Source organism: Eleutherodactylus coqui, chromosome 1 (genome assembly GCF_035609145.1).
Source record: "Eleutherodactylus coqui strain aEleCoq1 chromosome 1, aEleCoq1.hap1, whole genome shotgun sequence".
NCBI classification, from domain to species: Eukaryota; Metazoa; Chordata; class Amphibia; order Anura; family Eleutherodactylidae; genus Eleutherodactylus; species Eleutherodactylus coqui.
This window is the reverse complement of record NC_089837.1, coordinates 285,804,775-285,828,087: the sequence shown is the minus strand read 5'-3', so window position 1 is coordinate 285,828,087 and position 23,313 is coordinate 285,804,775. Positions and strand designations below refer to the sequence as shown.

Genomic DNA, 23,313 nt, shown 5'->3' with positions numbered 1-23,313 from the left:
CTTCATTCACAATATCACTGCCTACAGAGGTGGCAGTGGGTGGGTGCCAAAGGCAATACACATAACGGGCACAGTGAGACCGAAATGTCCTTAGCCAAAAACCTGTAAATGGTTCTGACAGACACAGGTTCCAGGTGGCAGGCAATTCGTCAATACAACCATCCATATTCCAATAATGTGCCACCTCTCAAACTCTGTTAACTGTGCGAAATTTCTTCGATTGTATCATACAGGCATCAAGTGTGCAACAAGTGGAAAAAGAGATCCACTACACACAAGTAGCCTCTGAGAGCCTTTTTATAGGCCAAGGGTGTGACCACTTTTATGGCATCAGGTGGCAAGACCGATCTAATCACCCCACAACTCTACATGTAGTTACATCTCAAGCAGATATACCAATGATTAGAGTTTTGCAGCAAAATGACAACTCCTTACAGGGGCTTGATTTTATTTTGACAATGAGTGTGTATATTTTGCAGTGGAAAGCATAAGGGCTGCACTTCAGGCTACAGACACAGACTATTAGATGAGGATACATTTTCTGAAAAGTTTGATATGCTTTAGGGATTCTAAGGGAAATTTTCTAAGGATACACCTGGACACTTTCATTAGGGAAACAGTAAGGTCTAACTGAGCCTATCAGTTAATACACACAGCTATGTATAGAAAACATCAAACCTAAACTTCAGTGTCAAGAATATCTGATGACATGTATCCTCGGGGGTAAGGTAGGGCAAAGACTCACCTTCAAAGGCAGTATCCACTGCATTTGTATAGTCACATTCTTGAAATACATGTCTGTAATACATTAAAGGTTGATGTCAAGCCCGTTTAAGGGGAATGCAATTAGCCACATATACCCCAAGGTAGTTCCTCCCTTTTCGGTATGACCTAAACCCCCTCAGCCTTCATGTCACTGTCCTGTTACATCCCCCTCTACATCTAGAGCATCCTGTATGGCTGGTACATCTTTCTACTTCTGAGAAATTCTATAAAAGCAACAGACACTCTCTGCATCACAGTTGTTAGCACACCAGAAAATCCCATCCTGACGAAGAGGCAAAACCCGTAAAGAAATGAAAACTCTTTTCTTGCTTGCCTTCTGCACTCTGCTGAAATATACAGGTAACATTTGTTTACTGACGATTACATGATTAGGTTTCCCATATCCACATCTATTCATGAAGTCTCTGTAAACACTATCAGGACTTAAATATAGGCAGTATATCCATAAGATCACTGGACAGAGAAGCTGGTCCACACAAACTGCTCTATGAGATCTAAGCGGAACAATATCGACACAAAAATACTGCAAACTTAAGCCTACTAATATAACGCGATTTTTAAGGCCTCATCGACACAGCAATATTTTGGTATCAGTATTTAAAAGCTACCGTAAAACGAGGAGTGGGTCCAAAATAGGTGGAGTGGGTACAGATCTTTCCATTATGCTTTCCTCTGTAACTTGCATTCCTGGCTTTAGTTTAAAGGGAAGCTGTCATGTCCGCACAGCACAAAAAACTAAATTATGGTGCCGATAGAGGACATGACAGGGAGCTAGATGATGCATTTTTTTATCCCTGTCATGTCACCTTAAAGCACCATCACTTAGTTTATGGTACTTTGGGGGGGTGATAGCTTCCCTTTAAAATGAATAAAGCAAAATAATGACCAAATACTGCTGTGTGAACAGGGCCTAAGGCTGGAAGAACATAATTAAGCATAGAGAATATTTTTGTTTCATTATTTTCTCTCAACTTAAAATAATTTCTGGTAGAAAAATATGGCCTGCCACAACTTACAGTTTTTGAATGTTCAAATTTTATTTTATGTTTACATATTGTTGCAGCTGTATGGTTAGTGTTTCTTTCATAGCAGAACAAGGTGTGCTGTATGTTTTAGAAAAATATATTTTATTAGCTATAAGAGCTTTTGATACTCTGCTGTATGGCAATCGAGTTTAATAACTATTGACCATGCTATGGTGTTCTAATACTTACTGCTTTTTGTCAAGAGTAAAGTGATCACAAGCGGGACGGATGGCGTATTTACAGCTGCATCCCTGCGGATTACTTTACTATAGTTCTATAGTACTACAGTACTATAGTTCTTACTCTAGTTTTAGTCCCTCCTTCTGCTACAATAGCTCCTGTTACATATGGAGCTTGATTTTAGTCTACTGTTAAGTGGATGGTGTCCACAACCCCCTCCTCTCCCCCACTTAGTGTCATTGGTAGACATGACATTTGATTGATGCTGGGCAGTTTAGTATTTGGCTCTGTAAATAACTACTGTGGCTGAAAACAAAAACTAAAGCAGCAATGGAATCAGCAGGGACTGGAAGGGTACCATAATACAGTGCGTATTCGGTGTAGTCTATGCCGAAAATCCGCAGTACATTAATTGTTGGCGATTTTAACCCTCTTTATTAAGAAGGCTGAAACCGCAGCAAAAGTAGGCATCTTGCAGATTTAGGCCTCATATCCACGGGCATGCACGGTTTTCAAGTGTGGAATCCCTCAGCAGTTTCCACCCATGCCCACAGCCATGAGACCAAAATTACATTTTACTCACCTGTCCGGACACTGCGGGGCTCTCCTCTGTCGATCCTGGATCTTCTTTTTTCTGCCTGGCAGATGAGCTCGGCGCGCCGGCGGCGTGCTGCACGCATGCGCTGTGCCCACTTTTTTTTTTTTTTTTTTGAATCTCCTGCTCTCCCTGCATGCAACTGATGTGGCTATGCTGCCGATATGACGGCTTCTATTGATTACAATGGAAGCCGTCCCTGTGGGATCCGCAGAAAAATAGAGCATGCATTAAATTGCCCTGCGGATGTTAATGCATCCCTATGGGTTTTTAGATCTGCGGATTTCCCGCGCGGGAGACACGCGCAGATTTTATAATTAAAATCTGCCCGTGGACATTGGGCCCTAAAATCAACAGCATTTTTCAAAGATGTGAAAATTTTCCACTCCATGTGAAGAAACGTTTGATAACTCCTCCACATGGCTCGCACTATAAATGTTGTGGTATTTCCGATGCAAAATCCGCTACGGAAGTTTCAGAACATTTATGGCCTCTATGATGCCAGCCTAAAGATATGAAGCCTGTCCCCCTGGTCAGAAGACATGACAGGTTCTTTTTAAGTCTTATGTCTTCAGAGACTATGAAATGATGTACAAAGGGCCGGCCTTAGCTATATGGGACCTGTGCTGTCACACAGAGCATTAGCCATCAGATGCTAGGGAGTAGGGGGGGGGGGTAAGCTGCAGCGAGCTGACCAGTTCCCCCCAATTGTAAATTTTTGAAAGTTTTCCAATAGAATATAAATGGTAGCAATGCAAAATACAATTCGTCCTGCAAAAAACAAGCCTACATGTAGCTATTTTGTCAAAAAATTAAGCTGTTATTTTTTGAAAGTGGGGAGAAGTAATGAAAACAGTAAAACAAAAAGGGGCAGATTCTGTGCAGATGCTCCGCACAGAATATCCACGGCAGTTACAGTAGCAGCAAAGTGGATGAGACTTTAAAAATCTTAACCACCCGAAGGAAAAAAATCCACTACAGAATTTGACCCACAGAGCGGGTTTTGGATCCGCAGCATGTCAATTATAACCCTTCAAATGAGAGGGTGAATTCCACAGCAAAATTCCAAATATTGTGTTTTCTGATGTCGATTTTCTGCTGCTAATCTGCTGAAGAATGTCCACCAAGGTCATTCTGCACCAAGTCCATCCTGTATTCTTAGAAGACGTGAATAAATAAACTGGCTGTGATGTCAAGTGGTCAAAATGGAAACAAAACTCCTTATGGCCAGTTTCACATGAGCATGTTACAGCTGCATGCCGGTGTCCTGTAACTTGCTCCTTTGCAACTGGCCTAAAATTCATTAAATAGCCTGTATACCTAGTCCATGGAAGTTCTACCCAGTTTTCTACCTAGTTTGTTGTGATAAGCAAGGGTAGAGGAGAGAGGCGCCAATAAAAAAAAATTCACACAGGGCACTACCTTATCTAAGACCTGCCCTGGATGTACAAATGTTGTGATAGCAGCCAACTGAAATGATTGTGTCGTAATTTCATCAGCACCAATTATTTTGCACACTTGCTTTGGAAATTGTTTTCTTTCAGACAACATAATTATATTGATAAATACAATATCCAACTTCAATGAAGACATTGTAAAATCAAAATTATTTTGATTTTACAAACTAGATTTACACATGAAAATGAGTAGAGGATCGGTTTTGGACATATTTGAGTATCACATTATTAACCCCTTAGGAATTCGACCCTTTTTTTCATTCTAGGTTTTTCCTCCCCACTTTAAAAAAAAAATCCTAGACATTGATTTATCGATCAACTTAGATGTCTAGGGGTTTTTTTGTTTTGGTACAAGTTGTATTTTTCAATGGCACTATTCAATGGCTTATTTACACGAGCGTATATAGGCCGGCATTTTCACGGCCGGCCGATATACGCTTCTATCTTAGCAGTATCGCCCTTCCCTCCCCCCGAGCGATTTGCAATGGGAGTGGGCAGGGCAGGGGCGGAGCCAAGCTCCGACCCCCTCCCCTTGTCCATAGCCAGCAATGGGAGTGAGCTCTGCCCCCATCCTGCCCCCTCCCATTGTAAACTCTGGAGTGGAGCAGAGAGGCAGAGAGACAGTGAGGGGGAGGGAAAGAGGGGACTGCCTAGATGGAAGTGTATATCAGGCAGCCGTTAAAACGCCGGCCGATAGACGCTCGTGTAAATAAGCCCTAATGCAGCATATAATGTAGTGAGAAACTTTTAGAAAATTCTAAGTGGAGTGAAACATGAAAAAAAAGGCATTTTCGCCATCTTTGGAGGTGTCTTGTTTTTACAGTGTACATACTGCAGCAAAAATGACTTTATTTTGTTGGTCAATACGATTACTACGATACCAAATCTATATCTTTTTTTGCTGTACTACTTTTAAAAAATAAAATAGGTTTGTAAACAAAATAAAATTATTTGCTGCCACCATCTTCTGGCAACCATAACTTTTAAAATTTTTCATCAACATAGTTCTCTGAGGGCTCATTTTTTGTGGCACGTCCTGTAGTTTCTATTGGTACCATTTTGGTGTACATATATCTTTTTGATTGCTTTTCATTACATATCTTGGAGATAGGATGACCATAATTCTGACGTTGTGCATTTTTTTTTCTGAGGAGGTTCACCATGCAGGGAAATAATGCTTACTTTGATATGACCTTTATAGTCGCAGCGATGCCAAGTTTTGGGGTTTTTCTCTTATAAGTATGGGAAAAGTGTTTTTGTTTTTAACTTTTATTGCTTTTTATATTTTTACTAAATAATACAATATTTAAACTGATTTTCACATTATTTTAGTCCCCATAAGGGAACATGAACTTCTGATGGTTTGATCGCTGTTGCCATACTATTACATTATACCGTAATCTAACAATTTATTAAGCCACAGGTATGGCTTGATAGGCAATCTGCAATGGCAGCCCTGGGGGCTTTCAAAAGGCTCCCAGCTGCCATGGCAACTGAAAGGGATTATATTTAAAGCCCTTCCCCGAAAATCCCTGCAGGGCTTGCAGCATCCCATTGCTTTCAATGGGACTGCAGAAGTGCTAGTCCCATTGAAAGCAATGGGAGAACATTGCGATCTTCTGCCACAGCTGTGACAGCTGTGGCAGGGGATTCTTTGCTCCCCGCGGGAGTCCCCTTGGCACTGATCACTGTGACAGTGCTGTCACGGTGTTCAATGTCAAGGGGACTCCAAATGTGAATATTCATGCGGCGGAGAGGTGAGTATATATATATTTTTTCACATTTTTTTTTTACACTAAAAGGGATATTTTTCATGGAAGAGCTTATACTTAAAGCTCTTCCCTGAAAATCACTTCAGGGGGGGCCGGCAGACCATTGCCTTCAATGGAGCCGCCGGGAGTAATGCGGGTCCATTGAAGGCAATGCACGGACCTTCATACACGTGTGTTTTTGCACGTACAGGGGTGAGCACCTATGTACGCACACGCTCGTGTGAAGCCACTCTAAGGGGTTAAAGTGGTTGTCTGTTTTTTCAATAATCAAATTTTCCTGTTATAGTATATGCAGCTAATAGCAGTTAATAGTGGTGCCAATATAGTGACCCAGAGGGTACTATGGTACTACTGGGTACTAAGATAGTCAGAAGTTCTTAATACCTGTCTATGAGCTCCTGCGGAGAGATGGAGGCTATCGTACGGGAGAGAGAGAGTTCCTAATTCACGAGCTCGAAGCTTTTCTGCCCAGCAACAGCTTCCATCGGATTGGCTGCTGGCTCATAATTTCTTAATTGGGTGAGGGGAAGAAATCAAAGCGAGCCTGGGAAAGTGAGTGAGGCGAGGCAGGAAAGGAGAAGAAAAAAGTGTGGGTAGACGACAGCAAGGGAAGGAGGAGTTAGACAGGAGAGGAGAAGACGTTGTCATCGGGAGGTGAATGAATACGGAGGTGCGGCACCCTGCTGCAATCTGTAGCAATGCCACCAGAGTGTGGAATGGGAGGAGAAAGCAACTGGAATCAGCACAGTGTGGAGGAAAAGACTAGATTTCAGTCTTCACAATAGTGAGTGTGACTTTCCCCAGGGAAACTCTAAGCCAGTGGGGTCGGGTCTTAGTTGCTCCCTAGTTTCACAACGCAACCATTTGGCGAAAACCCCAGATAACCGAGTCTGGCGGGTTCATCCTTGATAAACTTTAAAGAGAGAGGGAGCATTGAAAAGAATGAAATGTGCTATCCTAACTCTTAGGAAAACAAATGAGTAGTTACAGTTTACAGACTTTGGATAACAGTTACTTTCACAGTTATTCTAAGTGTTGAGTAAACTGTGTGTTACGATTGTGTGTGCAAACTAAGCACGGGGCCCACACGATCGCGACCAGGAGACGGATGCACACAGGTTTCTGATAACTGGCCATGAACTACAGGGAAGATGATAAGGCCCTACCTACTATGCAGGGTGATCACCTCTATAAAGGCGGCCCCACGCTGGAACCTCAGCCCTGCTCTCCCTGAAAGGGGAATACTCACAACCAGGTGGAACTGACACAATGCACAAACACACCACACAACATCGCACTCCATAGCAGATGGTAAAGCTGAATATAAAAGCGAGGTGTTAGTTTGTACATTGGCCAATGAACTTAAGCTGCAAGCCCTGGCAAGGCCTCTCGTGTCTTGCAGTCCCTACACTAGCAAGACACATCTACTAGATGACACTAGGGCCACCGTAGTGCAGAAATAGCAAGCAAACTCAGCAGAACAAACTGACACAACACTGACAGAAAATAAACTTACAAACAGACATGAACCAGCAAAACACCAAACACACAGCAAGCTGCAACGGACAAGGATTTATGACTGCTCACCCTGAACACCAAACACACAGCAAGCTGTAACGGACATGGATACATGACTGCTCACTCTGGACACTAGACAGACACTGACAGGAGCAGGGTTTATATGTGAGCAAAGACCCAGGAGATTGGCTAGCAGGAAGTCACCACACCCAGCCAGCTCAATCATTCACCACCTGTGGAGCTGTGCTGCTAGAAACCATAGTACTACAGGTCTCAGCAGCACCTTCGGTTTACCACAAATCTACGTTGATTCATCTCAATTATTTCTTCATTCTAAATCAGAGTTCACCCCTTAAAAAAGGTACTGGCGTCACATGACACTTTATCTTCAAACAAACTCATTATTTATTAAACCTTGCCTGAGCTAAGCCTCATTCAGCCATTTATGGGGTGGGACCATGGAGCCACCATTGACATCCAACTTGTTTCCCCGAGGTCTCCCCCACAATGGCCGACACCCCACGCCAATGTTCCCTACTTGGGAGCCCTACAGCTTCAACAGTTTTTATAAAAAATTTCACAAATGTGGTACATGTGCATAACATTCTTACGACCCCACACAGGGGCTGATTATTGTCATCTTAAAGTACACTAGTTTTTAACAAACCAACATACTCCCAATATGGAGGGGGTAACAAAGGGTATAAAACGGGCTCGTCAAGGATCCATATCGACTCTTTAGTGTATCAGGACCAATAACTGGGACTATTTTTTGATGGGGAAGTTATGTGGATGAGACATAGAAATGTAGACCTGGAACTTCGAGATCCAGGGTTGCCATGTACCTAGGAAATCAGTTAAGGTATCCGACCTGATTGCATGGGTCCTTTCATAAAGCATAATTGTGGATATTCTATTAAGCACTAACCTAACAAATGTTATCTTCGGCCTGTCCTGCAGGAATAAATCCCACTTGTTTCTATGGATGAGAGCTGGGAGCAGACTGTTCAGTCACGTAGCAAGAATGGACGTACAAATTTTGTAATTCAAGTTGAGCAATGAAATAGGTCTATAATTCTTTAAAGACATATGGTCTTTTTTTTTTACTGTGAGTTGAGAATCCAGGAATTCTTTCGGTGGGATTTCCACTTCAAAAGATCCAAGAGGGCTTGCCCTTTTTTTATTGGTCCCTATTTTAATCAGGTGTCCTCTTATGTAGACTTTATGAGCCAGCAAGGACCAAATGGGGTATGAGTCGTTTCAAAGTACTCTTAAAGTGGTTTCATAATGTGGGCAGAAGTACTGGATCTATCAGCAGTGACCCATTTAGACGCTATGAGGATTTTATGTGGGCTTTAGATGTAGGCTACCACTATGTTGTGATCTGACCATTAGCAAGGAATGTGTCTAATCTGGGCTAACATTGGCAAGAGGGAAGTCTAGACTAATATGCAGTATAACCTGGAGTATAGATGGGCGTCGGAGAATAATATGTATACCCCTGTTTGAGAACGTGAAGTTCCATCCATCAGTCAGCCACCAAGAGAGATGTCAGAGTGTCTGCCCATCTCCGTCTCTGAGCAGCGGAAAACCTGTCATGGTTAAGAGCTGTTCTGTCCAGTCTCGGGGAGAACGGAAGATTAAAGTCCTCTGCCCACAACAATTCAGCAGATAAATTGTGCGAATTTGCGCATATGAAGTAGAAGTGTAGGGAGCAGACTTTCTGAGGTGGTGTGTACATTAATAAAAACTAACTGTTGGTCATATAAGGCTTCCGAAACTATACAGACGTCCGTTGCGCCTACCTGGTTTATGTGGAGAGGTAGGGAATTTTGGAAAAGTGTCAATTCTATGTTGTGTAGACTGTATAAGAAAAAAATCCCAGCACTCCAGAAATAGTATATTCCATATACTTACTTCGCTGGAGTGCCTTGTCCTCAGCACCCCCTAATCCCAGAAATCGTATAGTTTTGTGAGAGCAGAAGCAGCATGGAATCAAGAGTATTGTGGGTGGAAGTAGCTAAGGATGGAAGACTGGGGAAATGTGGGTTTCTTGGATGCAAATTACATCTGGGCGATGATATGGACCATAAGCAGGGATTACACACCACTGTTGGACACCCCATACACCAGAGCTCCATGGTGGATCACTAGGATGTTGAAATGCAATGGACTTACTTGACAACCTAAGTAAGAGGGAACTGAACATAAAATTGCAGTTTAGGAAATGTAAAAGCATAAACTGTAAAACAGAGAAGCGGGTGCTAAGACCCAACCAGGGATGACTGATATGTTCGACAGTCATCTTTGTGTGTAACAACATGAAAAGCAAGACTGGACCTGCATTGGTTTTTAAGAAATGTAACTATTTACAAGGCTTTACACTTTGTAGTTGGGGAAAGTGTTAATACCCCGTTTCCAATAAACATCTATCTTACTTTAGAGTGCATTCTGCAAGCTATTTTCAGCCCAGTTAAAAAACCATTGGAGTGGGATAGAGGTAACCACAGAAAGCATATAAAAAGGGCAAAATTTAGCCAAATATGTTGCAACTGAGCTCAAGTGTGTTAGCGTCTAGAATATGAGACCGATTTGAAAAATTGAATGAAAGGGATAATAAATAGTTATGAAAACAATCTTAAATAGGGTTTTCTTTATTGGGAACTTTTGCTTGTAGTACCATTCCAGGCCATTACACTGTGTATGGAGCTGTGGATTTCCAGCAACACATCTCTGGACACTAGTGCAGGAACCTAGTGAACAGCTCACAGGTGGGGGGGCCCAAGGGAAGGGACCTTTGCCAATCAACTATTGATGACCTATCCTGAGGAAAGTTGGAAAACCCCTTTAAAGATAGGGCACAAAGTAGAAAAATTGAACATGCGCAGGGACATCAATGTTTAATTGGTATTTAGGTATGCCCAGAAAAAAAATGTTTTTAATTCAAGCTTACTATATTTGTTTCTTTCCATTAACAAGTTGTTTTTTTTCTTCCACTCTCTCTACAGGGGCAGTTTGCTACAGTAAGTCATTTCATATTCACATTGCTTACTAGTAATGCGTGTAAAAGGGTGTTTAATGTTTGTCATTTGGAGGTGGGTACTTTCCTGCATTCAGTAAGGTTTTGCTCCAGAATCACTCCATTTAGAAATGGGGTTATCATATTTCAGTATTAATATTTTAGTTTTTTAAATATCCTCTTTCCTCAAATATGTCTACTGCTAGTTAATAATGATATTATACAGGACTTTATGCTAAGGGTCTGAAGAACCTATTGTCTTGCACCTGAAAGGTGGTCATTATGATGTGGATCCAGATAGATAATAAATACAGTATGTTCCCTTGTAAAAGATTCCTACTTGAATAGGAAATTTTGAGAACATATGATCATGATAGTTAGTGTCTGGGGACACTGTAGTATAACTTGCTAAGATAGTGATTGACCTACCCAGTGCTTCTTGACTGCAAGAGTTTGTCTCCGTTGCAAGAAGGGTCATGGAGGTGGTACTGGTGTATCTTGACGCCACCAGGAAGTACTGGTGGAGTCAAGATTGACAGGGGGTGATGCCCCCTGTACCTTATTGACTGCAGAGGTAGATGGGCTGCAGTTACTGGCAGCTCACTAATGATTTATGGGAAAAGCATACAGCAGCTTCTGCAAGGTCCTTCCTCGGCAGCCGGCCACAATGCGTGGTTTGAGAAACATATCGCGGCCCCCGCTGCAGGCAACCAGGCCAAGCTGAAAGTTTGTTCCCCGAAGTGTACAGCGGGGTCGGCATCAGGAACAGCACTGCGGCTTTAATCTCCTTCCCCAGCGGCGCGGCTCATTCACCTGAGAGGGGCAGTGTCAGCAGGGACACCACAGCGGTGTCAAGTGGCTTCCCTGGCACCGCTACAGCACATAGCACACAGTGCTGTGGAACAGAGTCACCGCCGGTGGCCACAGCCTTCCACACCAGGAGCAGGAGAGCTGGGAGGCCATACAACGCGGGGGGACAGTGACAGAGTGCCGACGGCCACTGAGTACCAGCACAGGACAGCAAGAAGGACAAAGTACAGTGAGAGGTGGCACCGGCAGAGTACCGAGGCAGGACGACAGCAGGGACCCATACAGCACAGAGAGGCAGTGACTCACTGCTGCTGGGAGGCCACAGCGGCTGGGGACGATGAGTGACTGGCAACTTACACTCAGTCTGGGATGGACAGTCACAGGGCTGGGAAATATGCATACTAGGACCTTTCAGGACCTTCAATTCTTGGACCAATTGGGAGCTAGGGGGTGTAACAGCGGCGTTCCTCCTGTCAAACCCCTAGCTTCCAGTGGCGTCAAGATACACCAGTACCCATGGAGGTTTCTTCCAGTTGTATGGTTGTCTGAATGTTTGTTGCATGTGGTGTTTGGTGGCATCTCTTCGCCCCCCCCCCCCCCTTGCTGGATGATCACTCTGATATAACTGTTAACTGTTTTAAATTTGTATATATATATATATATTATATATATATATTTTTTTTTTTTTTTTTTCTAATTTTAATCAGTATTATATCTGTGACCATAAAATGTTACTTCATCTGGTCGTGTCATCTTAAATTTTTATAATGAACTTGGTGCCATGAAATGTTGATTTGTACTAAAAACTTTTGTTGTTTTTGTTCTTAGCCGTTTAGTTGTTCACAACCCTTGGTGACCCTAAAGGCGAGTTCCCTCCATGTTTTTCGGTTTTGCACTGCTTCTTTTAGTTGTGTGATATCCATGACAGTATCAGCGTTGACAGTATCAAGCCATCATGTCCTTTGGCGGCTACGTCTTTTTTTGATCTGTCGAAGCATTATAGATTTTTCTAGGGACATGGCCAAAATACGTGAGTCTGACTCTGGTCATCTTGCCCTCCAGTGATATATCAGGTCTTATACGATTCAGGACTTCTCTGTTTATTACTCTTGCTGTCCAGAGTATTCACAGCAGCTTTCGCCAGCACCACAGCTCAACCGCATCAATCCTCCTTCTGTCAGTTTTTTGACAGTCCAGCTTTCACATCCATACATGACTATGGGGAAAACGATGGTTTGCACTATCCTGCATTTAGTTGCTATGCCAATATCCCTAGTTTTCCGGATTTTGACCCCAATCTTATCCTACGTTTTATCTCTGGCATAGATTCTCCAGCCTGGTAAATTTTTGAATGAAAATGAAGTTTCGCACACATTCTATGGCCTCCTTATTGATTTGAAATTTTGCAGTTTAGTTTTAGTCTTTTTTATTCAGGTAGAGGCCATTTTTTCACTTTCAGTTTTAATCTTACATATCAGCTGCTTCAGACCTGCTTCTGTTTCTGCAAGCAGAGTTGTGTTATCCACATAACGGAGATTGTTGATGTTTCTGCTATCTATTTTCACTTTGGTTTTCAATTCTTCTAGGTCGATTTTCCGCATGATCACTTCCGCATATAGGGTAAACAGGAAGGGTGAGAGGATGCAGCCCTGCCGATTGCATTTGCTGATTCCAAACCAATCTGTGTCCCTATACTGTGCTTCTTGATTTGTATAAAGAGATTTTATCAGCTTGACTAGATGTGCAGATACACCAAGCTCTTGTAGGGCCTGCCATAGCTAGAGCTTGTCATGGTAGATGCAGTTTAAGGCCTTGATGTAGTTGATGAAGCACATGTAGATATTCTTTTAGTATTCTCGTACTTTTGTCACAGTCCATCGCAGTTTTGCAATATGGTCTCGGGTTCTGTGTCCTCGCCAGAATCCTGCCTACGCATCAGTGAGTGCCGCTTCAATTACTGATCTCAGTCTTTCCTGTATAATCTCGAGAAGGATCCTGCTTGCATGAGGGCTATTGTTCGGTAGTTAGAGCAATTCTGGGAGTCGCCTTTCTTTGATAGAGGAACGAAGACAGATCTTTTCCAGTCCTGTGGCCATTGTGTGGATACCCATACTGCCTGGCAGAGCACTGTGATTTCACTGGTACGGGCAGCAATAGCACTGCTGGTATGTTATCTATGCCTGGTAATTTATTTTTGGCTAGTGGTTTGATTGCCATAACCACTTTTGACTCCATAATGCAGGGCTCCAAGTCCACAGGCTCCACCTCATGCAGTGGTCCAGGTATGTGGTTGCAGGCATATAGTTCCTCTGAGTATTCCCGCCACCTATCCTTGATACGATGTTGATCATTCAGTTCCTTCCCACTTTTGCCTTTGATTGTGCCATTGCATGTCATCTTGACCAGTGAGAATAGGCCTTACATATGGCCTTTCATGGCTTCTGCTTCAAGTTGTTTGCAACGCTCATTTCAGTCAATTTCCTTGTCTTTCCTTGCTGCTCACTGAAAATCAGCATTTAGTTGCCGATCTTCGTCTTTGTTGCCAGCCTCCTTTGCTGCTCTTCTTTCATGGAGCATCTTGATTGCTCTTGATCTTAGCTGCAAGGAGTTCATGATCACTGCCGCTGTGGCACCAGGAAAGGTTTTTATTGCAGCGACTGAACTTCACTAACGATGAGTACACGGGATGTAATCAATCTGTTTTCGATGAAGGCCATTGGGAGATATCCATGGCATTTGGGTTGCATAAACCATATGTTTGTTATCCTGAGCCGATTTTCTAAACTTTTACAAAACAGTAAAACTATTTATCTATCTATCTATGCGAAAGCCCTCGCTGACTGACTCACTCAATGACTGACTCACTCGTGTATGCGAGACATTTTTATGTGAAAAAAGCCTTGCATCACTCCGGGGATGAAGGAAATCCCCACCATGGCTGTCACAGCCACAGCAGAGGATTGTGGCTTTCTCCCATTGCTCCTAATAGGGCTGGCCCTGCTGCCGCCAGCCCCACTGAAAGCAATGGTTGATCTCGCAGTAAGATAGGATATGCTGCAATGTGTTTCCCGCAGGAAAACATCCCTAATGTGAATAAACCCATTCAAAAGAATGGGTTTCATATTTGTACGCACAAATCTCGCACAATTTCATGCCAGTGTGAAGGCAGCCTGAGATGCAATTTATACATAAATCCACAGCAAATTTGCTTATTGCAAATCCTGACCATGTGAACATACTCCCCGTTTGTTTTAAATTTATGTAGGTTGTCTAGTTTTAAATGGGTAGCAAAGTGTTGGCATATCCTAGCACAGTGTTTCCCAAACCAAAGTCCTCATACCCCCCAAAAGTCAGGGTTTTCATAGTATTGCACAGGTGATATAAATATAGTCAGTGCCTCAGACATTGCTGCAGCTGCTCTCTATAGGATATTCTCAAAACATGAGGGGTTGTGACAATTGTAGTTTTGGAAACACTGTCCTAGCAATATGACATCATTTCATAAGAATAGGACTTCTTATAAAGGGATGTCATATTGATAGAACATGCCATCACTTTCTGATTGGTAGGGGTGCAACATCTGGGTCCCCCACTGATTCTCAGAATGAATAAGCCTCAGTGCAAATTTAGTGCAGCATCCCACTCACGGATTTCCCTGTACATGCTATGCAGACAACTGAAGCATGCTCATATTCAGTTGCAATGTTCCCAGCTATGTTGCAATTCCCTGAGTTCTGAACAATCAGGAGCACCACTGTGCAGGGAAAACCGAAGATGTTTTCCAGGTATGAAAGCATTTCTCAGCAATATCTCTAGGCAATTCCCTAATGAGAAACAAGGATCAACTGGTTAGTAAAATCTACCTTTTTAAAATTTATATTACACTCGTCCTGAACCAAGGCCTCAGGGTCCACTCCCTACAGTAGCAAGTGCAAAGGTGACCATGCACCTTCAATAGATGTTAGCCAAATGTTTGTTTGGCCGACAGGTAATTTGCCCACCTCCCCCAAACACATGGACAAACGGTACGGTCTAGCACTCATATGTTTTGCGGAGAAAACCGTAGTCAAACAGCATTTGCTTTAATTTACCTCCAAGGGAAAGAAAGGGATCAGGAGTTGCAATTAACCATCCCACAATCCTTCTTTCCTCTGACTTAGGGCTTATTCAGACAGGCATATATCAGCCGGGTTTTCACGCCCGGCCGATATATGCTGTCCCTCTCTGCAAGGGGAGGAGGCGGGCCTGGCCCGGAGCTAGTGCACTGAGCTACCGCCCCCTCTCTGCCCAACACCACTGTTTGCAATAGGAGGGGCGGAACTTAGCTCCGCCCCTATCCTGCCCTCCCATTGCCAGCGGGCGAGGGGCAGGGAGAGGGGGCGGGAGCTCAGTGCATTAGGTCCCAGCCAGGCCCGCCTCCTCCCCTTGCAGAGAGGGACAGCGTATATCGGCCAGGCGTGAAAACCCGGCTGATATACGCCTGTCTGAATAAGCCCATAATGTGTTGGGGGAAAAGTGAAAGGCCCCCATTCAGAATCTGACTGCCACCACTATCGTGTTAAGAAGACTGAAGACTTAAGTGGGTCTTAAGGGTTTCAGTGTCACTTATCCACATCTATTCATTGAGTCTATATAAGCACTATTTAAACCTAAATACAACCAATGTATCCACTGAATCACTGGGTGTGTTAGAAAACAAGGGTACTTTGTGAATCTAAGCAGAAACATATTGACACAGAATAGAGCAAATTTAAGCATATTAATATAAAATAAGACTGTTCTTAACACTGAAAGTATCTCTGACTTTACTCACTTCTTCCTTCTAGTGGCTGCGTTTTCAATTCCCCTTCTCCTGTCATCTGTGGCAGATGCCTCATCCTTCTGTGATCCAGGGCTGCACGCTTTGCCTGCTTCTTAAAGGGCCAGCGCACATATCCAGCTTTTCACTCCCTGGCCAAGCCTGGCAGGCTTTGGTCTAATTAGAGAATCTTCTCCCACTAGAGGCTGCCTAGTAATTAGTCTCTACAGTGTACAAAGGTGTTTTATTTCTTCTAACCATTCTCCTGGTTTTGATCCATACTTGTTTCAATAACCTTCCAGTCTTCTCTACTCTTGACCTCGGCTTGTTAATGAATTATGGTTACTCTGTTTGCTACCTGTCCTGACCCTTGATTTCTTTCACCATTATGTAAGTGTTATGCCTGCCCTTAGTTCAGCTCTGTTCTACACCCTCCAGTACCATGTTATGGAAATCTCTACTAGTTTGCGTCAGCAGCCTTGCAACCAAGACTATTTCTGGCATAATGGTTTTGGATCTTCTGCAGGAAAGACCAGATCCCATTTGGTGGGGTTAAAGGGTGAGTAAAAGGGGAACCACAGCTGTTGCCCCAGATTTAGCCCTAAGCCAAATCAGTTTTGTGGCACAGGGGATCCACATATGCTACCTAGACAAAAAAGTACATAATTAAGCATTGCTAATCTAGCAAAAAGGTTTTTAGACCCTTTCAGGACTCTTAAATTCTTGTTTCATCTTCAGTTTCAGATTCCATGTACTTTCATTGTATTTATGTTTTTCTACAGGCGGTTCTAGTCCAGTTCTGTGTAGGGATGATAGCTGTAATGGGTCATGTACTACTGATAATGGATGCACCTGTAATGATGGCATTACAAATTGTATCCCTACTGGAACTCTATGCCCAATGGATGACAACACATGTTGTGCAAGCCTTAATGACTTGTTCTGGGATAATGATTTAGATTGCTGCACAGGTAAGTTGGATTTTTGGCTAATAGTGTTTATGCCTAAACGTAACACAAAGTTAATTTCTGTTTTTCTATTACAGATAAACCAATTTGTAATCCAGGTTGTTTTAGTGATGAGACATGTGTTATCGAAAACAATGTTACATCCTGCATTTGTAATAAAACCATATATTCTGGATTAAGTAAGTTTATTATTCCTTGTTATTCATTTGCTACAATGTATTTTAATGTATTTGAGGTAGTTTTATTGTGAAGCCATGCATGGTTGAATGTGTGCAAAACATGATGGGCAGAGCCCAAGACACAAAACTATTTATGTGTACAGATTACTGACATGGAAATCTAGTGGCCTAATATTAACTTTATATTTTTTACAGCTTTCTGTAACCTGAATTGCTTACTTTAAAAGGGACAGTTTGTGTAACAAAAGAGAGCAGTAGCATACAATCCATAACATTACTTTGAAGTGTACTCATAATTCTGCCATACAGTGCCAAACAGTTCCAGCATATGGCCGCCTGCACACGGGCGGAAATCCCACGGCGGGATTTCTGCCGCTCAAAGCCTGCATAGGAGTGCATTACAATACGCACTCCTATGCAGACGGCCGCGGTTTGGCCGTGCGAAATCTCGCGCGGCAAACAAACCACGGCATGTCCTATTTTTGTGCGGGGCTCACAGAGCCTCGCACAGAAACGTCACTCACCCGGCCGCCGGCTCCGGTCTGCGCATGCGCCGGCTGCCCGGCAGCAGGCACATGAAAGAGCCGGAGCCGCCGGGCGCGGGTGAGTACGCGCTCGTCTCTGCAGGCGCTCGGGTCGGGTCTCGCGGCGAGAATTCTCGCCGCTGGATCCGACCCGCTCGTCTGCACGCGGCCTATCGAGTATAAATAAAAAGCATGTAGTTATAAAATACTATGTATTTCCTAAATAACATGTATCTAATATTAGTGTACCATCAAATGCTCAATCACACCATACACTACCCTTATAACTGTATCCTGAATTTATGCTGATACAACATGGACTTTGAGTTAGCCTGCAGTAGGCCTTTAGTCAGTGGAGACCTTGTTGCTCATTATAAAAAAAAACATCAAAGAGGAGATTAAATAAAGATTAAAAACCTTAAAATAGGCCATTAATGTTTGATTGGTGGGGTTCCAACCCTTTGAACTTTAATGTCCACACTGGCACAGTTGCTCATTGATGTAGGTGGCTGCATCTAGTAATGCACCTTGTTCTAGTCAAGTGACCCCACACCCCACCGTAAGGATAGATCACAAATATTTAAGTCCTGGTAATAGAGAAAGGTAATTATATAGATAAATAACTAATGGCATTGTAATTCCATATATGAACCCCTTAATCACACAGCCATTTTTTGTTTCATTCTTAGTTTTCGCCTTCCCGCTTTCAAAAAATCATAACTCTTATTTTTCCCTTGATGTAGCTGTCTGAGGGCTTGTTTTTTGCAGGGCAAGTTGTATTTTTAAATGGTACTATGTGATGTACCATATAATGTACTGAAAAACTGTGATTGAAGCATCCAGTGCTGGCTGTTATTGGCTGAGTGGGCTGTCACTCAGCATTGCTCAGCCAATCAAAGCAATCTTTTGCTGGAGGCAGGAATTTCTAATCTCAGTTGTTAACAAAAGATCCTCTGCCGGCTTGACAAGTGCCCAGCAGCCTGCACTGAAGTTCGAAGAGTCCCCGACGGCACCTACCAGGTGAGTATAGTTTTTTTTGTTGTTTTTTTTTTTGCAGCATCCTTGGCTGCGTTTTCAGCTGCGCTGTCAGCACGCTTGAAACCAGGCTGAATCTACAGTAAATCTGAATCTGCGTATTTCAATGCTGCATTTCTGCAAATGCCTGTGTGAGGGAGGCCTAACATGTCAAAAGTTTGTGAAAACTGCAGCTACTCTAAGAATTTGTGAACTCTTCCCAACTAAAATAGCATTTTGTTTGTGTGTACAGCAATTTCAGGTTTGAAACCTTCAGTGAACTGTGATGGTGGCACAATGATAGCTTCTGTCAGTCAGTGCAAACTGAAGCAACTTGGCTACAACTACAGCAGCTTTCACCTTATCAATGACTCCATTAATTGCACATATATATATCCAGAAAATATCCACAATGTTCGTGTAGAAAGTATTCAAGTAAAAGCAGTCATAGGATGGTGTGGAAACACTGTTAAGGTACGATCATTATCCTTGTGCTTTTTTTTAGCTTTCTTTATAATTAGTATTACACTTTTTAAATTTATTCCCCTTTTTTAAATTGAAGTGGTATGTATTAATGTAAGGGGCTGCTCAAGAAGGGAATAATTCTGTAGATAAAGCAGGTGTGACAGCATACATGGGGCAGTAAAAGTCTTCTCTATTACTCCCAAACGATAAGAATTGCATACAATGTTCGACTGAAAGCATTCTTTGTCGAGCCATATTTTGGCTTCCGAGATTGTGCTGCTGACACGCCAGTCTCTTCAAGAAGGGGATAATTGGTAGCTGTGGCAATACATAAGGATGTGCCAAAATTTATACCAGATTTATCACGTGCCACAAATTGTACCAAAATATCGCAATGTATTGCTGAGCATGCGCAGTGAGGACTTTCAGAAGAAGATATTATCAAGTCTATAGAAGACTTTGTAACTGCGCCACCAAGTCAGACCAGAGAGTGTGGCTGTCAGTGAGAGGTGCTGCCTGTAAAGCGACAACAGGAACACTGAAGCCTGCAGAGACCGACTGAGCTGGAGAGACCTGGCCACCAGGAAAAGAGACATTGAAAGCTACTTAGCCCGCTGTGGTACTATACTGTGAGGAGGCCACAAACTGCAGGAGAGACAGTGGCTGTGAGTGCTATGCTGAAAGAGCCTTTTGACGCATCCTAGACGGATGCGCTGGATCCATAACATGAGAGACTAACGTAAATCCACCCCAAACACTGTCCCTCAAAAACCTTTCCCATGGAAGCGACCTGTCTATATGCAGGTAACCCACTCTGAGAAGGGCGGACCCTACCGCATACCTTGGCCACTAGCTGACCCTACGTGGGATAGGAGAATACCACAGCAAACAATGTAAAAGATAATAACTACTGTACTTAGCTTTGAGAAGTCTCAGGCAAACAGGAGATCCAGCTCCAAGCACTGACTTCAACCACAGCCAGAGAAAGACTAAGTAGCACTGAAGCTAAGCATCATACCATTTTAAATAAGCCTAACAAAACACCCACAGGTGAGGTAAAGGGTCTCTGCCTTTCCTTTCTGCTTTTGTCCAGTGCTGAGAGGGTTAACCAGTGCTGAGAGGGTTAACCAGCACTGTCAGGGTTAATCAGGTCTCTGCCACTTAGTTTACCTGTGGGGTTAATTAGGCATTACTCCGCTTTTTGAGCTGAGCTGATGCACTTCCTGGTTTTCCTTGAATTGTTGTTTGTCAATCAGTCTCACTGGTCATTCTGTCTGTGTCATCTCTGCCTGCCCTCTCTCTGGGTTCTGTCTTGTCTGGGTCCTGTCTGCCTCTCTGCCCTGGGTCTATTTCTGACCTTCTCTTCTGTATGAGGCTTCCAGGAAATCTGCATCTGTTCTTACGTTTATTTTCTGTCAGTTTCATGTCAGTTTGTTTTCGCTTTGTCCTGCATTTGTTTGCTGCCAGTTCCAATTGGTTCTGTCTGTGTGCCAGTTCTGTCTGGTTCTGTGTATTACTCCTTCAGGGATAGTCTGGTCTGAGGTTCCAGCACGGGGCTACCTTTATCGATGCAATTGCTCCGCTTATAGGTAGGGTCCTGCCATCTTCCCTGCAGCCAAGGGTCAACCCTTCCTGTGTTTTGAGTTCTGTCTATGCCTTCCCAGTTCTGTCTATATTCCTGTCTCTGGGTCGGTTCTGTATTCCTGTCTATAGTCCACCTATCTCAGGAGTCAGCTACCAACCACTCCAAGACTGTCTTTAGCCCTGGTGGGTTGGTCCAGTGGATCCACTAAATCTGTTAAAAAAAATTAATCCCTAATATGAGGTCAAGCAAGTCTCACCTAACACCACTCCCACCGGAGCCAGAGGATGGGGAAACACATGCAAAACCTGTACCAAATTATTTAGAAAGGAAGCGATCCTAGAACTACCACAACACCTTTGTGTTACTGGAGAAAACTACCAGAGTGCATCTACACAAGACTTTAGGCAGTGGGTAGTCTCATGTACAAATGACAAATCGTAAGTGAGGTCGATCTCCATAAGACTAGTGGGTGTGCATACTCATAAGTGCAGCAATTATCATTTAAAGGAACAGCATTTGCAGGTCATGGACAGAGGTGAAACATTATACACTACTGCGCACTCTAGGAGTAAAGATGCTGAGTGTGGCTTTTTTTATACGGAGAGCTCGGAAGTGTTAACTTTTCTCAAAAAGGACTGTATCTTATATTCCGTGAATTATATTTCTGTGTTATAGAGCTAATCTTTGCAAAGTATCGTTAATACTGTTTCCTGAATACTATGGTTCTCTTAGTGCTTGAGTAAGTATTGTTCATAGAGTTGAACTAGTATATACAGTGTTAAACAATAGAGATGAGCGAGCACCAAAATGCTCGGGTGCTCGTTACTCGGGACGAAATTATCGCGATGCTCGGGGGTTCGTTTCGAGTAACGAACCCCATTGAAGTCAATGGGTGACCCGAGCATTTTTGTATTTCGCCGATGCTCGCTAAGGTTTTCATGTGTGAAAATCTGGGCAATTCAAGAAAGTGATGGGAACGACACAGCAACGGATAGGGCAGGCGAGGGGCTACATGTTGGGCTGCATCTCAAGTTCACAGGTCCCACTATTAAGCCACAATACCGGCAAGAGTGGGCCCCCCCCCCCTCCCAACAACTTTTACTTCTGAAAAGCCCTCATTAGCAATGCATACCTTAGCTAAGCACCACACTACCTCCAACAAAGCACAATCACTGCCTGCATGACACTCCGATGCCACTTCTCCTGGGTTACATGCTGCCCAACCCCCCCGCACGACCCAGTGTCCACAGCGCACACCAAAGTGTCCCTGCGCAGCCTTCAGCTGCCCTCATGCCACACCACCCTCATGTCTATTTATAAGTGCGTCTGCCATGAGGAGGAACCGCAGGCACACACTGCAGAGGGTTGGCACGGCTAGGCAGCGACCCTCTTTAAAAGGGGCGGGGCGATAGCCCACAATGCTGTACAGAAGCAATGAGAAATATAATCCTGTGCCACCACCATCAGGAGCTGCACACGTGGGCATAGCAATGGGGAACCTATGTGCCACACACTATTCATTCTGTCAAGGTGTCTGCATGCCCCAGTCAGACCGGGCTTTTTAATTCATAGACACAGGCAGGTACAACTCCCTATTGTGAAGTCCCTGTGGACCGACAGCATGGGTGGCTCCCTGGAACCCACCGGCGGTACATAAAAATATCCCATTGCAGTGCCCATCACAGCTGAGGTAGTAATGTCATGTTTAATGCAGGTGGGCTTCGGCCCACACTGCATGCCCCAGTCAGACTGGGGTTCTTTAGAAGTGGAAACAGATGCATTTATAATTCCCTGTGGACCCACAGCATGGGTGGGTGCCAGGAAGCCACCGGCAGTACATAAATATATCCCATTGCATTGCCCAACACAGCTGAGGTAGTAATGTCGTGCTTAATGCAGGTGGGCTTCGGCCCACACTGCATGCCCCAGTCTGACTGGGGTTCTTTAGAAGTGGAAACAGATGCATTTATAATTCCCTGTGGACCCACAGCATGGGTGGCTCCCTGGAACCCACCGGCGGTACATAAAAATATCCCATTGCATTGCCCAACACAGCTGAGGTAGTAATGTCGTGCTTAATACAGGTGGGCTTCGGCCCACACTGCATGCCCCAGTCTGACTGGGGTTCTTTACAAGTGGACAGATGTAGTAACAACTCCCTGTGGACCCACAGCATGGGTGGGTGCCAGGAAGCCACCGGCGGTACATAAAAATATCCCATTGCATTGCCCATCACAGCTGAGGTAATGTCGTGCTTAATACAGGTGGGCTTCGGCCCACACTGCATGCCCCAGTCAGACTGGTAATATGTACCTTAACAGTAACCTCGTTGGTGGTAATGTGGTGGTGACTGCGGACCTGGTAGCACAGTTTTATGTAGATGGTTTTCGGAATGTGGCCAGGATTAAGTGGGCCGTGGCGGGGAGATGGTGGTGGTGCTCTCTTGTTGTGTCGTTAAAGGTGAAATTCTTGGACTGCCACCAGACGGACCAATGCAAAGGTATTTGCCAAGAATGTTTTCATTGTTGGAGGAGGAGGGGGATGTTTTGGAGGCACTATTTGTCCTCTACACGTGTCCGTGGTTATATGCACGTTAACAGTAACAGCGTTGGTGGGAA

At 43.8% G+C, this 23,313-nt stretch overlaps 1 protein-coding gene across 1 annotated transcript in view; it reads left to right on the top strand.

The window, feature by feature from the left end:
* The first annotated feature begins 939 nt into the window (after nucleotides 1-939).
* LOC136571798 (pancreatic secretory granule membrane major glycoprotein GP2-like) overlaps nucleotides 940-23,313 on the top strand; it is a 45,003-nt gene continuing 22,629 nt past the window's right edge. The window contains exons 1-5 of the mRNA XM_066572429.1: nucleotides 940-1,125; nucleotides 10,342-10,356; nucleotides 16,743-16,931; nucleotides 17,006-17,107; nucleotides 18,899-19,119. Of these exons, the coding sequence (XP_066428526.1) occupies nucleotides 1,077-1,125; nucleotides 10,342-10,356; nucleotides 16,743-16,931; nucleotides 17,006-17,107; nucleotides 18,899-19,119 (576 nt within the window). The 5' untranslated portion in view covers nucleotides 940-1,076. The remainder of the gene's footprint in view (nucleotides 1,126-10,341; nucleotides 10,357-16,742; nucleotides 16,932-17,005; nucleotides 17,108-18,898; nucleotides 19,120-23,313) is intronic.